This window comes from Ornithorhynchus anatinus, chromosome 16 (genome assembly GCF_004115215.2).
Source record: "Ornithorhynchus anatinus isolate Pmale09 chromosome 16, mOrnAna1.pri.v4, whole genome shotgun sequence".
Taxonomy (NCBI): Eukaryota; Metazoa; Chordata; class Mammalia; order Monotremata; family Ornithorhynchidae; genus Ornithorhynchus; species Ornithorhynchus anatinus.
This window is the reverse complement of record NC_041743.1, coordinates 42,855,722-42,868,526: the sequence shown is the minus strand read 5'-3', so window position 1 is coordinate 42,868,526 and position 12,805 is coordinate 42,855,722. Positions and strand designations below refer to the sequence as shown.

General features: G+C 58.7%; 1 protein-coding gene across 2 annotated transcripts; it reads right to left on the bottom strand.

The window, feature by feature from the left end:
- Nucleotides 1–570: 570 nt before the first annotated feature.
- Nucleotides 571–8,440, bottom strand: ELOA (elongin A). 2 transcript variants are annotated; one of them, XM_007656056.3, is made up of 11 exons: nucleotides 8,289–8,440; nucleotides 7,113–7,169; nucleotides 6,527–6,645; nucleotides 5,234–6,338; nucleotides 5,011–5,125; nucleotides 4,761–4,916; nucleotides 4,088–4,185; nucleotides 3,491–3,671; nucleotides 3,133–3,244; nucleotides 2,471–2,640; nucleotides 571–2,347 (listed from the first exon to the last, which is right to left on the bottom strand). In XM_007656056.3, the coding sequence occupies exons 1-11, from the start codon at nucleotides 8,361–8,363 to the stop codon at nucleotides 2,286–2,288; spliced, it is 2,250 nt and encodes a 749-aa protein (XP_007654246.1). In that variant the 5' UTR covers nucleotides 8,364–8,440; the 3' UTR covers nucleotides 571–2,285. The 2 variants fall into 2 exon arrangements, with proteins under 2 accessions (XP_007654246.1, XP_039770260.1); XM_039914326.1 differs by lacking the exon at nucleotides 8,289–8,440 and adding an exon at nucleotides 8,034–8,156.
- Nucleotides 8,441–12,805: the final 4,365 nt, after the last annotated feature.

Here is a 12,805-nt window from a genome sequence, read left to right as displayed (position 1 = left end):
ATTTTCTTGTATCTACCCCAGCTTTCCCTTTAAGAACTACTGCTTACTTACTTACAACTACATAGTAAGTAGAGCTTACTATGTGCCAAGCTCAGGTACAAGGTAATCAGGCTGTCCCGCATGGAGCTCACATTTTCCAGATGAGGGAACTGAGGCCCAGAGAGGTGAAGTGACTTGCCCCAGGTCACCCAGCAGACAAGTGGCTGGGATTAGAACCCACGTCTTCTGACTCCCAAGCCCGGGCTCTTGCCACTAGGCCATGCCGCTCCTCAGAAAGAACGTGGGAGAACCAGGTGAGAAAAGATGACCTCTTTTTTACAGGTGAGGTCATCGAGGCCCAGAGAAGTGGTAGGCAAATGGCAGAGCCGCAATTAGTTTCCCAAACGCTTTTCCACTAGGCCACGCTCTGCCTCTTAACCTCTGTTTGCCTCTTAACTCGTCTGCAAAATGGGGCTAAAATTCCCGTACTCCCTCCCTCTTCGACTACGAGCCCTGTGTGGGACAGGGACAATATCAGACTGGCTGATATTGTTCAGCGTGGGACCCAAGGAAGAGAAAGACAAGAGAAAATCCAGTGCTTGCTCCTTTATTCAGACGTGGAATTTTTCCTTCCTTTTCATATAACTTATCTAATTAAAATATTCATCTTGGTAGTTACCACAAAAAAGTAACATAGAAAATTGTATTTACATTTGGGGACCAAAATACAAATGCAGATTGAAATACCTCGTTTCCCTCCCCGCCCCAACCCTAGGGAAAAGGCCCCTAAAAACCATCCGCCGCACTCACGGAGGGCTAGTTTTGCCGTTTGGTGGTTCGCTTGTAGTGTAGCACAGAAAATTAAGGATTGCACACAAGTTTTCACAAAGGAAACAGATTGATCAGGCAACGCTCCGTTGCTGCTTGTGTCTTTCAGTCGTTTGTGCCAACTGGTTTAACCGACGGCCCCCTCCCCGACCACGTTCACCCACCCCCCACCCCCCATTCTGAGACCTCAGCAAACAGGCGAGCACCTCCTTTCCCACTCCGGTCGGAGGGGTGTCCGTGTTCACACCGGGACACCATTAAGTCGCGTCTTTGGGGCCTCCCCGACGGGCGAGGCTTGGGAAACGGCGTTTCCCCCCGGTCACGGGGTGGCCTCCCCGGAAAAATCCCCAAATCCAGGTCCTGGGGTGGGTGGGGAGCCCCGCTTCTTCCTATTGTCACGACTAAGGTCATTGTCCTTACTCAGCTGCAGCTGGGCAGCTGACAGGTGCACCGAAACACCTTCCTATTTTGATGGATTTCCTCTTCGAGCCCCCAGGACCCGGAAACCCCGGCCTCCTCCCTCCCCCCCTCTACTCCCTGAGGCGGATCGATTAAAATCCTGGCTTCGATCCCCGCGCTTTTCCACCCTTTTCCCCCATGCGGCCGGGTTTCCGAGCGTTGGGAGTCTCCAACCCGAGCCCCCCTCTCTCCCGTCGAGCTCGCTGCTCTACCCATCACCATTACACATGTTAAAAACAGTCCGCCGCCAGCAATAGTTCACAGGAAACTAAGAGATTAAAGTGCCAACTTTAAAACCGGAAAGTCTTTGCCGGGGGTTGGAAGCCTCAGCGTTCGTCCCCGCTCCGTTGACCCCTTTAAAAACGTTTTGGCTTGGGAAAGGCGTAAAACGCTGGGCTCGGCGGAACTCAGGTTCCTCCCCCAGACTTTGGAGGGATTCCAGTTAGACTGGAGCGAAAGGAATGGGGGGTGAGGAGGCAGCCCAGCCTCGCCCGAATCGATGCCAGGGTGGAAGCTCTGGGTCCTTTTGCCTTTGCCCGAGGCCAAGGCCTTCTCACATGCAGATGAAGGGTTCCCACCGTAAGGGTCAGGATGGCAAAGGTACCTGTCCGGCCCCGCTTCCCGGGAAAGCCTGGGAAGGGGCAGTACCGGGCCGATCATAAATGCCATCGGAATGGGGTGGGCAATATTCGAATCATTCCGACTATGCTTCAGAGTTCACGGAGAAGTTAAATAGCGACAAGGTGCGAATGACCTTAAAATCCTTACGGGGGTCTTCATGTCTCTGTCATCAGCGTGGCGAAATCCCTGGGGCTGCGGTTCCAGTGGGGGTCCCCGCTTCCAGCCCGGGAGGAGGGTTCCGAAGTCTCTCGCGACGGCGGGCGAATACTGCACTGTCTGTCAGGCCTCGGGCACGGCCCCCGCCCCGGAGACGGCGGCGTCGGCGGGGCGGAGCCCGGGGACTCCGGTGGGGTTTTCCTCTTCCTGTCCCCGCCGTCGCCCCCCTGGGCCGGGCCGGTCTACCGTCGGGAGAACCTGTTCTTGAAAGCCTTGATCGTCTTGGCCATCATGGGGGCGATTTCTGCAACGGAAAAGCCCGTCGGGTCACGGTCGTTCCCACCCCCGCCGGCCCCCCGCCCCCACCGCCCCCCGAGGAGAAACCGTTTCCCGCCCTCTGGTCTCTCCCGGCCGCAGGGGCGCTTACTCTTCACGGGGGGCTTCCGGGGGTCGTAGCTCACGACGTGCGGGGCGGAGTGGACGCTGCTTGTGCTGGGGCCGTCGTAGGCCGGGCCGTTGCTGCTGTGGTTGGAGCCGCTCCCCGAGGCGTAGCCGCCGCCGCCGCTGCTGCCAGAGGTGAACGGGGCCGGTTTGATCCTGCAAAAGAGACACAAAGCCTGATCGACCCTTCAAAGACAGCCAAGACCGCCCCCCCCCCAGGGCAGCTGGAGGAGAGGAGAGCAACCGAGAGCACCGTAGAGTACGACAGGCAGACGTAATCATAAGGATAAAGCCTTATCATTTGCTAAGCCTGACTATGGGCCAGGCACTGTGCTTAACCATTACTGTTTCACAAGCAAATCGGATTGGACACGGTCCCTATCCCACACGGGGCTCACAGTCTCCATCCCCATTATACAGATGAAGGCGCTGAGGCCCGAAGAAGTGAAGTGACTTGCCCAAGATACGATCCCCGCCTCAAAGAGTTTACGAGTAGGGGTGAGATGTCTGGCTACCGCTAGGACACGATGGCCACCCGGGCAAAGCCAAAGGGGCAGCCGGATGTCTGGGGGCGCTTTGGGAATACCAGCGGAATTCCGGTCTCCGGCACTAGAGAGCGGGAACGCAGGCGGGGGACGGCAAACTTACTTGATCCTTTCTGCGACGGCAGCTCCCCCGGTTCCGAACTTCTCCTGCCGTCTCCTCACGTCGCGAGGAGGTTTGGCCACGGAGTTGACGAAGGCCATCTTGGCCTGGCGGCCTGCAGGGACACAAGGAATCATTAATCCCGGTTTCCCGCGGTTCCGGTCACCCCGAACCACAACTCTGAAAAGCCCCGGCCCCTCCCGCCCACTCCGGTCAAACAAAAAACAATTGTATTTGTTGAATGTATTTGTTGAAAGACAAATACCGGTGTATCGGTAAGACAGACACACACTCCCTGCCCACGATGATCTTAGAATCGAGAAGACTTGTAAGGTCCGGGTTTCGGGCCCGGACCCCATACCTTTGGGTTTGTTGGCATGGGCGGAGCGGATATTCTGCGTCAGGAGGAGTAGCCGCTGTTCCCGGGCATCATGCAGCCGGAGGTACATCTCCCGCCAGGACTCGAACTCCTCGGGCCTCTCCCGCTTAAAGTCTCGTTGGCAGTGCGTCCTCCAGAGCTGATCGCTTTCTTCGATCAACACCTAGGGCCAAAGCATTATTCTAATTAATAAGAACAATAAGCAAATGGGATACACACAGATAGCGTTGGGCGCAGTCCCCGTTTTACAGATGAGGCACAGAGAAGTTAAAGAGACTTGCCCAAGGTCACACCCAGACTTGGACATCCCCCCCCACCCACCCTGGTCGCCCCAGAGAGAGCCCTCTTCTCCTCCTAAGCCCAGAGACTGGAGAATTCTCCCATGACCTTTGCCGCCGGTTGTCAGGGCCGGGCCCCGTCTCCATCCCTCCCGAGCCCACCCGGGGGGCGGCCCCAGGGGCTCACTTAAACCTCAGCGGCAGGTGGTGCGCACATGCTCCTGGCCCCGGGGGAGGGCACCCCACCCGGCTCGTCGCTCCACCCCACGCCCCCTTTCCAGCCCCTCCCCGGATCACTCACGTGATTGCACTCCTCGATGCGATACAGCTGTTCCGGGGTGCACCTCTCCAGGACCGGCTCCAGCACCGAGTAGGGGACCCCTCCAACTTCATAGATTGCTGGTGGGGAGAGAGAGAAATGGGGTGAGCGGGCAGGTGGGAGAGAAGAAGAAGCGGGAAGAAGAGAGAGAGAGAAGAAGGAGCGGGGAGCGATGTCAAGGGGCCACAGTGGTAGCGATCAACTCTAAGCACTTGGGCCCCGGAATAATAACGGTGGAATTGGTCAAGCGCTTACTACGTGCTAACCGCTGGGGTGGATCCAAGAAAATCGGGTTGGCCCCTGACCCACATGGGGCTCACCGTCTTCATCCTCGGTTTCCAGACGAGGGAAACTGAGGCCCAGAGAAGTGAAGCGACTCGCCCAAGGCAGTCAGTGGCAGTCGATCGTATTCATCGAGCCATAACCGTGTGCAAAGGACTGTACTAAGCGCTTTGGGAGAGTGAATACAATAACAAACGGACGCATTCCCTGCCCACGACGAGCTCACGGAGTAGAGGGGGAGACAGACCTTAATATAAATGAATAAATAAATTACAGATATAGACGTACAGCTGGGATTAGGACCGAGATCCTTCTGACTGAGGCCACGGTGCCCAACAGGCCAGGGATCGAGGGGTGGGTGGTGAATACTCACAGTCGATGTTGTTGTTGAGGACGCGGATGCACTGCTCGTACAGGGACATCATCTTGGGCAGGTACGCGGACTTGGAACCCGAGTACACCTGCATCTTGGAGTTCAGCCTGCGTCCAGTGAATCCAGACTCCTCTTCCTCCTGAGGCCAGGAGACCACTGGAGGGGGAAACACGGAGAAAAATCAGCCCCTCCGCTCCCGCTCCCACCCCCGCCGGATCCTCTGGCCGTCCCGTTTCCCGCTCGGACTCACCTTTCCTCTTGGGCTGGGAGGGGGGCGTCAGGTCCAGAGAAGGCAGCGGCCGGTACGTGGTCTGCATCGTGGGCAGGGGGATGTCCGGGAGCGTCGGCACGACGTCGATGGGGATCTGGCAAAGGGAAAGGGACGGGTTGAGAGCGCCGCAACGCAGGAGAGCGCCGGAGCCGGGCGGTCCCGCCCGGTCGAGAGGGTCCCCGCCTGCGCCCCGGGCACTCGCCTTCTTCGCCTTGGCCGGGCCGTCCGCGGGCGGCCGCCTCTCCGGTCTGCTCTCGGTCTCCTTGGCTGGTTTCGGGACGGGATCCGAGCCCTTGCCGCCGGCCTTGGAGCCGTTCTGCTTGTGGTGCCCCTTGTCCCCCTCGGAGCCTGCGGCCTTCAGGGGCTTCTTCTTCTTCCTCTGGGGCTGGTCGTAGCTGAGGTAGGACTCGAACGACATGGTGGGCGGCTCGAACTCGTCTTCCGCCTCGGCCTCGGCCGGTCCGGCTAGGGGAGGGGCGGCGGCCTTCCGGTCGGCGTCGGGGGCCCGGGCCTTGCCTTCCTGAGTCTTTGTGCTGTTGACGGCGCCCTTCTCTCTGCCCCGGGGGGCCGGGTCCTCGTCCCACCGCCATCTCGCCCCCTCCGTGCCGTCGGCGCCCGCCTTGGGCCTGTCCGGTTTGGGCCTCTCGGAGTCCTTGAGCTTGGGCTTTTTGGCCTGGTTGCCCGGCGTGGCCTCGGGGAGGGGCCGTTTCCTGGAGCCACCGCCCTCTCTCTCCTTCTCCCGCTTGGGCCCACCGGCCGGAGTCAACTTGTCCTTGGCACCGTCTCCCGAGGGAGGCCGCCGGCCCTCCTCCCGGCTCCCGGCCGCCTCCGGACCACGCCGCCCGTCCCGGTGTGCGGACTTGTGCTCTTTGCTCCGGGTCCCGGGCTCTCCGGGGCCTCTGGGGGGCTTGCGGTGGGCGGCGGGCGGCTCGTCGCCCGGCTCCTGGCTCCGGTAAGGGTCCCGGTACGTCCCCTGGGGGCTCCCGCTCGGCTCCGGGGACTGGGCCTGGCCGGGGTCCGAATACTCCTGGTCCGAAGAGTAGAGGGGCGAGGCCTTGCCCCATCGGCTCCTGTCCTCCCGCGGCTCGCCGAGGAGGGGCCCTCTGGCCGGTCTCTCGGGTCCGGGGAGCCTCTTGGCCTTCTTCCCTCTGTGCTCGGGGCTGCGTGACTGGCTACAGGAAGCCCTCCAGTCTTCTCGCACGGCGGCAGCAGCGTCATCGTCGTCCTCCTCCTCTACCTGCGGCCTGGGGGAAGGCTCGCGGGGTCTCTTCCGGGAAACGCTCCGGTCCTCCTCCTCCAGGGTGCTCCTGCAACCGAGAGAGATCGACTTTTAAAGGAGACCGCCGCCCACCACGGACCCGCAGTCCGGGGGGACGGACTGGGAGGGGAGCACGCAGACGGGGACACCGCGCACCTCCCAGATCCACAAAGGCACGGTCCCCCGACACTCTGGGACGTGTGGGGCACCTCACAAATACCCTTTCACCCCACTCACCTTTCCACTTCTTGGGGAGTGGGCACCAGCCTCTTCCACCGAGCCACCAGATCCTTGGCAAAGCCTCCGACCAGCTCGTGCTTCCTCAGCCCATTGACGGTTTTCCCAACTCCGGTTTCCTGCACGAGAAAGAGATCATCGCCGGTCAGCGTCATCGCCGCAGACACGGACATGGAGGAGGAGGAGGGACATGTCGTTCAGAGTCACCCGCGGCACCTAACGGCCGTCCGCCCCACTGGCCAAGGCAAGAGGGTTGCGGACCAGAAGTCGACCGCGGTGGGGTTGGGAGATGGCGGGGGTGGGGGAAAGGAGTCTGGGGTTGGAAAACACGGGCGGGGGCCGGGGCCGGGCCGGGGAGTTGCACAAGAGAGGCCTCTCAGGGAGAAGGTCATCGGAGTCCGCCGGCTGGCAGACGCTTAGCGCCGCGTACCGAGCGCTCAGTACGGTGCCTGGCCCGCGGTCGGCGCTCCGTAGACACGGCCGAACGGCGATCCCGGCGGGAAACGAAATCAGAGGGGGCTTAAGACGTGGCGGAGAAGGCAGCGGGGAAGTCTGAGGGAGAGAGGAGGGCTCCCAGAGCACTCACCACAAGGATGTCGATGGTAATGGGCAGGTCCGAGAGCCTCTTCAGATGTTTCAGCAGCTGCGGAGAAAAAGAAACATTGTTATTGGCAATGTTAACCCCACACAATGAGATAAAGATAGCGTCAAAGCTCTAGAGAAATGCGAGGGGAAAACAATGCGATCTTCGGCTTAGGGCCGTCCCCTGCCTAGATTTGCAGAGGGGAGATCACCCCGCTCTGGCCTTCGAAAGGGGGTCCGGGTTGAGCCAAAAAGAGGGCCACCCCTCCCCCCGGGGTGATCCCAATCCGGCCGAAGCCCAACCCGTCCTTGGGCAGGGATGGTCTTAGTCCAGTGCTCCGCACGGAGTGAGCGCTTAATAAATACGATCGAACGGATGAATCCCCCTCCCCAAACTACTCCTCCGCCCCACCAAATCGGAGCTAGGAAAACCCCCAAGCAGCCTCTTCGGAGGAAACCCGAGTTTCATTTCTAGGGTTGACGCCACCGAACCCCCTTGGACTTCCTCCCGTGAAAATTTGGAGACCATCGCCAAGTCGAGGGGGGGGTTGCCAAATTTCCACCAGCGAACTGTCATGTATTATTTTTTTTTTTTAACCGTTGCGGGGCGGGGGGGGGGGGAAGCTCGGTGATAGAGTTGCGATCCCCCTTCCCTTTCCGGCTCCAATTTCTAAGCGATAGTTTTGGGGGGGGGAATCGGGGGATCCCTCGAGGGTCCCGGGGAGAGGGGGGCCTAGAGAGCCCCCCTCGTCGGTCCCGGATCTCCGGGCCCCGAGCCCAAATCCAGGGACGCGTCTATGCGGCTCCCGGGCCCCGCGGGCCGGGCCGGGGGGTGGGGGGCAGCCCGGACCGACCCCCCCCCACCGAAAAAAACCAAGGACGAAGAGGACGGTTTCGGGTGGCGCCGGGGGTCGGGGGAATTGACCTTTAACCCCGGTTGCTGGGCTGCGTGGGGTCCCGGGCCTCGATTTATCAGTGAAGCGACAGTCACCTTCCTTGGCCTCGAGGAGCTTAGGTTCTGGAGGGGGCACATTCCTATAAATAAATATCTGCTGGGGTGGGGGGGACGGAGTTTTGGATTTTTAGGCGGTGACGGGGCGCCCCCTCCTCTCCTCTCTAACGGCCCTCCGGGGGGGTCGGTTGGGGGGCCGGGATGGACGGGATGGGGGGTGGCACTGACCTTTTTGGGGTCGGGGTTGTCGGCCAGCCTGGACTGCAGCTTCTCCACCAGTTGGAGGACCGACTGGGCCGCCATGGTTGTCCCCGGCGCGGCCTCCTCGCCGGAACTGGGCTGGCGTCGCCGCCCCGGCCGGGCCCACCTCCGGGCCCCCCTCCCCGCCCGCTCCCCCCCGACGGAAGCGGAACTGCCGCCGGCCGGGATCGGGATCGGGATCGGGACCGGGACCGGGACCCCGGGACCCCCGGGCTCCTCCGCCCTCCTGCTCCCTCTTCCCTCCCGGGCCGGGCCCCGCTCCCCGCTCCGTCCGGTCCCCGCCGGGGCTGGGCTCCGGGCCTGGCTCCGCCCTCCCTTCGGCTCCCTTCTGGTCTGGGCCCGGTCGAGGTCGGTCCCGCCCCGGCTCCGGTCCTGGCTCCGGTCCTGGCTCGGTTCCGAGCTGGCTCCGCTTTGGCCCTGGGCTCCTCTCGCTTCGGTTCTGCTCCGGCTTCGATTCCGGTCTCGGTGGGGCTCGGCTTTGCTCTTCTCTGCCCTGCCCCGGGCCCGGATCCCTTGGAAAGTCGTTTCGAATTCGTGCAGGGCCCGGTTCCGATCTGGGTCGGGCTCGGTTTTGCTCTTCTCCGCTCCGCCCCGGGCCCGGATCCGTTCTAAACTGGCCTGGGTTTTATTCCGGGCCTGGCTCCGGTCTCGGTTCGGTTCCGTCCTGGCCTGGGCCTGACTCGCTTCGATATTTTTCTTCTCGTTTCTGCCCCGCACCTGGAGCCGTTCTACACTCGCCTCGAATCTGCTCTGGACTTGGTTCCGATCTCGGTTCGGTTCCGTTCTGGTCTGGGCCTGACTCGACTCGATCTTTTTCTTCTCGGCTCTGCCCCGGACCTGGATCCACTCTAAACTCGCTTCGAATTCGTTCTGGGCCTGGTTCCGATCTCTCCTCGGCTCGGTTCTGGCCTGGCTCCGGTCTCGGTTCGGCTCGGTCTCGGTCTTCTCTGCCCTGCCCCGGGCCCGGATCCCTTCTAAACTGACCTGGGCTTGGTTCTGGTCTCGGTTCGGTTCCGTTTTGGTCCGGGCCTGGCTCGCCTCGATTTTTTTCTTCTCCCCTCTGCCCTCGGTTCTGTCCCGGACCTGGATCCCGTCCAAAGTCGCTTCGAATCTGTTCTGGACTCGGTTCCGATCTCGGCTGGGTTCCCTCTTGGTCCGGGCCTGGCTCCGGTCTCGGTCCCGCTCGGTTTGGCCGCTCCGGGACTCGCCTTTGCTCATCTCCAAGCTGCTCATTTCGGCTCTGAGTTCGATTCGATTCTGCTTTCTGCTCCGCTCCTCTCTCGGCCCGGTTCCGCTCAAATCCGTTCCTCTCTCGGCCCGGTTCCGCTCAAATCCGTTCTTCTCTCGGCCCGATTCGACTCACATCCGTTCCTCGCTCGGCCCGGTTCCACTCAAATCCGTTCCTCTCTCGGTTCGACTCAAAGCCGTTCCTCTCTCGGCTCGCTTCTGCTCCTCTCCTCTCCCGATTCGATTCCGCTCCCGGTTCTGAGGCCTCCCCAAGACGATCCTCCGTGGTTGCCCCAGAAGTGGTCTCTCCTCAACTCCAAGCGGGACTATTTATCGACAACTGGGGGGATTCTCACCTGGCGTTCTCACCTTGTGCGAGTTCACACCCTGGGTGATTCTCACTTTAGGGGACTCGCCTCTAGGGAGCTCCGGAAACCCAAGGGGTGGTCTCACCACCTGGGACCACCAGGTTTGGAGAAACGCCCTGGGAAAGGTGTTAATTTCCAAGTAAAATAACTTTACTTGGAGGCAAACTGAGTCCTTGACCCGTGGCCGTATCCTCCAAGTGGCCCGAATGAGGTGCCTGTCATCATTCTCCCCTCTTGTTTAGAAGACGGAGGCCTGTGGCCTTTTCTCTTCAAGGATGGCTTCTGAATTCATGTCAGAGGCATCGTTATCAAACGTTTATCAGGAATTATGGCGATAATGCCGCACAGGAATATGAAGGAATATTAAGAGAACAGCGCTCTTGGCCCTCAGAGTCGAAACTCCACCGGAGAAGGCGCCTGAATCTTGGATGTCTTTCTATAAGAAACGTCGAAATTGATTTACCTCGTTGAGACACACGTCCGTGATATCAACTTTAAAATAAAATTGACATCTCTCTCTCTCTCAGCCCGGTCTCGTTTCTCTCTCCTTCTCAAATCACCTTTCTCTCATCTCATTGACCTTCTCATTTTCTTCTAATAGTAGTCATAGCTTTTACTCAGGACCCACTCGGTGCTACGCGCTGCACTAAGCCCTTAGTAAGATCAAAGAACGGGTACATTCCCTTCCCGCAAGAGGTTTACGCCTAATAATAATTATAATAATATAAATAATAATATTGGTACGTATCAAGTTCTTATCCCGAGGGAGGAGAACCCCAAAATATTTACAAATAGTGCAGCCGAGATAAATATTGTAATATTCTGCAACAGCGTCCCAAAGCGAAAGGAACTGTGGTGGAAAACCACAGAGATTGCATCTTCTAATTCCGATCTAATAATAATAATAATAATAATAATGATTGTGGTATTTGTTAAGTGCTTACTATTTACCAGGCACTTTTCTAAGCGCTGGGGTGGATACAGGCAAATCGGGTTGGACACAGCCCCTGTCCCACGTGGGGCTCACAGTTTTAATCCCCATTTTACAGAGGAGGAAACTGAGGCACAGAATAACAGTAAAAGACCAATTTATTGCGCCCTTTCACGGGAGGGAGGGACCTAGGGGAGACCCCCGAACGATTCCCCCTGATGGAATTGACCGAGGAAACTCCTAAGCATCAGCTTTAATAAACTCTCTCCCGGCTATTCATTCATTCAGTAGTATTTATTGAGCGCTTACTGTGTGCAGAGCACTGTACTGAGCGCTTGGGAAAAGTACAGTTCAGGAACAGATAGAGACCATCCCTACCCCACATCGGGCTCACGGTCTGGAAGGGCGGAGACAGACAGCGAAACCAACCAAGTAGCCAGGCATCGATAGCATCAGAATAGATCAATAAATAGATAAATAGATCTAATTGATCTTCGCTCCTCTCCCAGTACAGCTCAGCTCCCTTGGCGTCTATTTTACAGTCCTTTCTCTGGCCGGTCTCTGCTGTCTTCCTTGTCAAACCCTTTTAATAATAACGCTGCTATTTGTTAGGCGCTTACTCTGTGCCAAGCACTGTTCTCGGCACCGGGGGACATAGAAGGTGAGCGGATTGTCCCGCGCGGGGCTCACGGTCTTCATCCCCCTTTTTTTCCAGATGAGGAAACTGAGGCACAGAGAAGTTAAGCGACTTGCCCAAAGTCACACAGTGAGCCCGTTGTTGAGTAGGGATGGATTCTATCTGTTGCTTTCCAAGCGCTTAATACAGCGCTCTGCACACAGTAAGCGCTCAATAAATACGATTGAATGAATGGCGGATGCGGGATTAGAACCCACGACCTCTGACTCCCAAGCCCGTGCTCTTTCCACTAAACCACCCTGCTTCTCTTTAATAATAATAATAATTATTATTATTACTATAATGGTATCTGTTAAGCCCTTACTATGGTGCCAAGCACTTTTCTAAGCGCTGGGGTGGTTCCAGGGTCATCGGGTTGTCCCACGCGGGGCTCCCCGTCTTCATCCCCATTTTCCAGATGAGGTCACCGAGGCCCAGAGAAGTGAAGTGACTTGACCAAAGGCACGCAGCTGAGAAGGGGCGGAGGCGGGATTAGAACCCACGACGTCTGACTCCCAAACCCGGGCTCTTGCCACTAAATGGGGCGGCTCCTCTTTAATCTCCAGGAGGCCTTCCCTGACTCATTTCTCATCTCCCTACCCCATTTTCCCACCCCCGAGTCACCTTCGGCCTCGAATCCGCACCCCCTAAATGCCACTCGCCCCAACGTTGCTGTAAAAGCAGCGTGGCTCAGTGGAAAGAGCACGGGCTTTGGAGTCAGGGCTCGTGAGTTCGAATCCCAGCTCTGCCACTTGTCGGCTGTGTGACTGTGGGCGAGTCACTTCACTTCTCTGTGCCTCAGTTCCCTCATCTGTCAAATGGGGATGAAGACTGGGAGCCCCACGTGGGACAACCTGATTCCCCTCTGTCTACCCCAGCCCTTAGAACGGTGCTCGGCACATAGTAAGCGCTTAACAAATACCAAAATGATTAAACCCCGATGCTTTCCCCTACCTGGAATCGTCCGTCTTCCCTCTAAAATCGCAAGCTCCTCGAAGGCGGCTTTCTTGCCTACTGACTGTACTCCCCCGCGTTCAGTTCAGTCCCCCTCTACACAGTAAAGCACTCAACGTTGATTGATTGTATTTATTAAGCGCCTGCTCTGTGCCAAGCCCCGCGCTAAACGCTGGGGTGGCTACAAAACCCTCCCCTCAATCACCGTCTCTGCCCCACACGGGACTCGCAGTCTAAAAGGGAGGGAGGCTATTTCGATGCCCATTTTACAGAGGAGGAAAGGGAGGAACAGAGAGGTTGAGTGATTTGTCCGAGATCACCCAGCAGG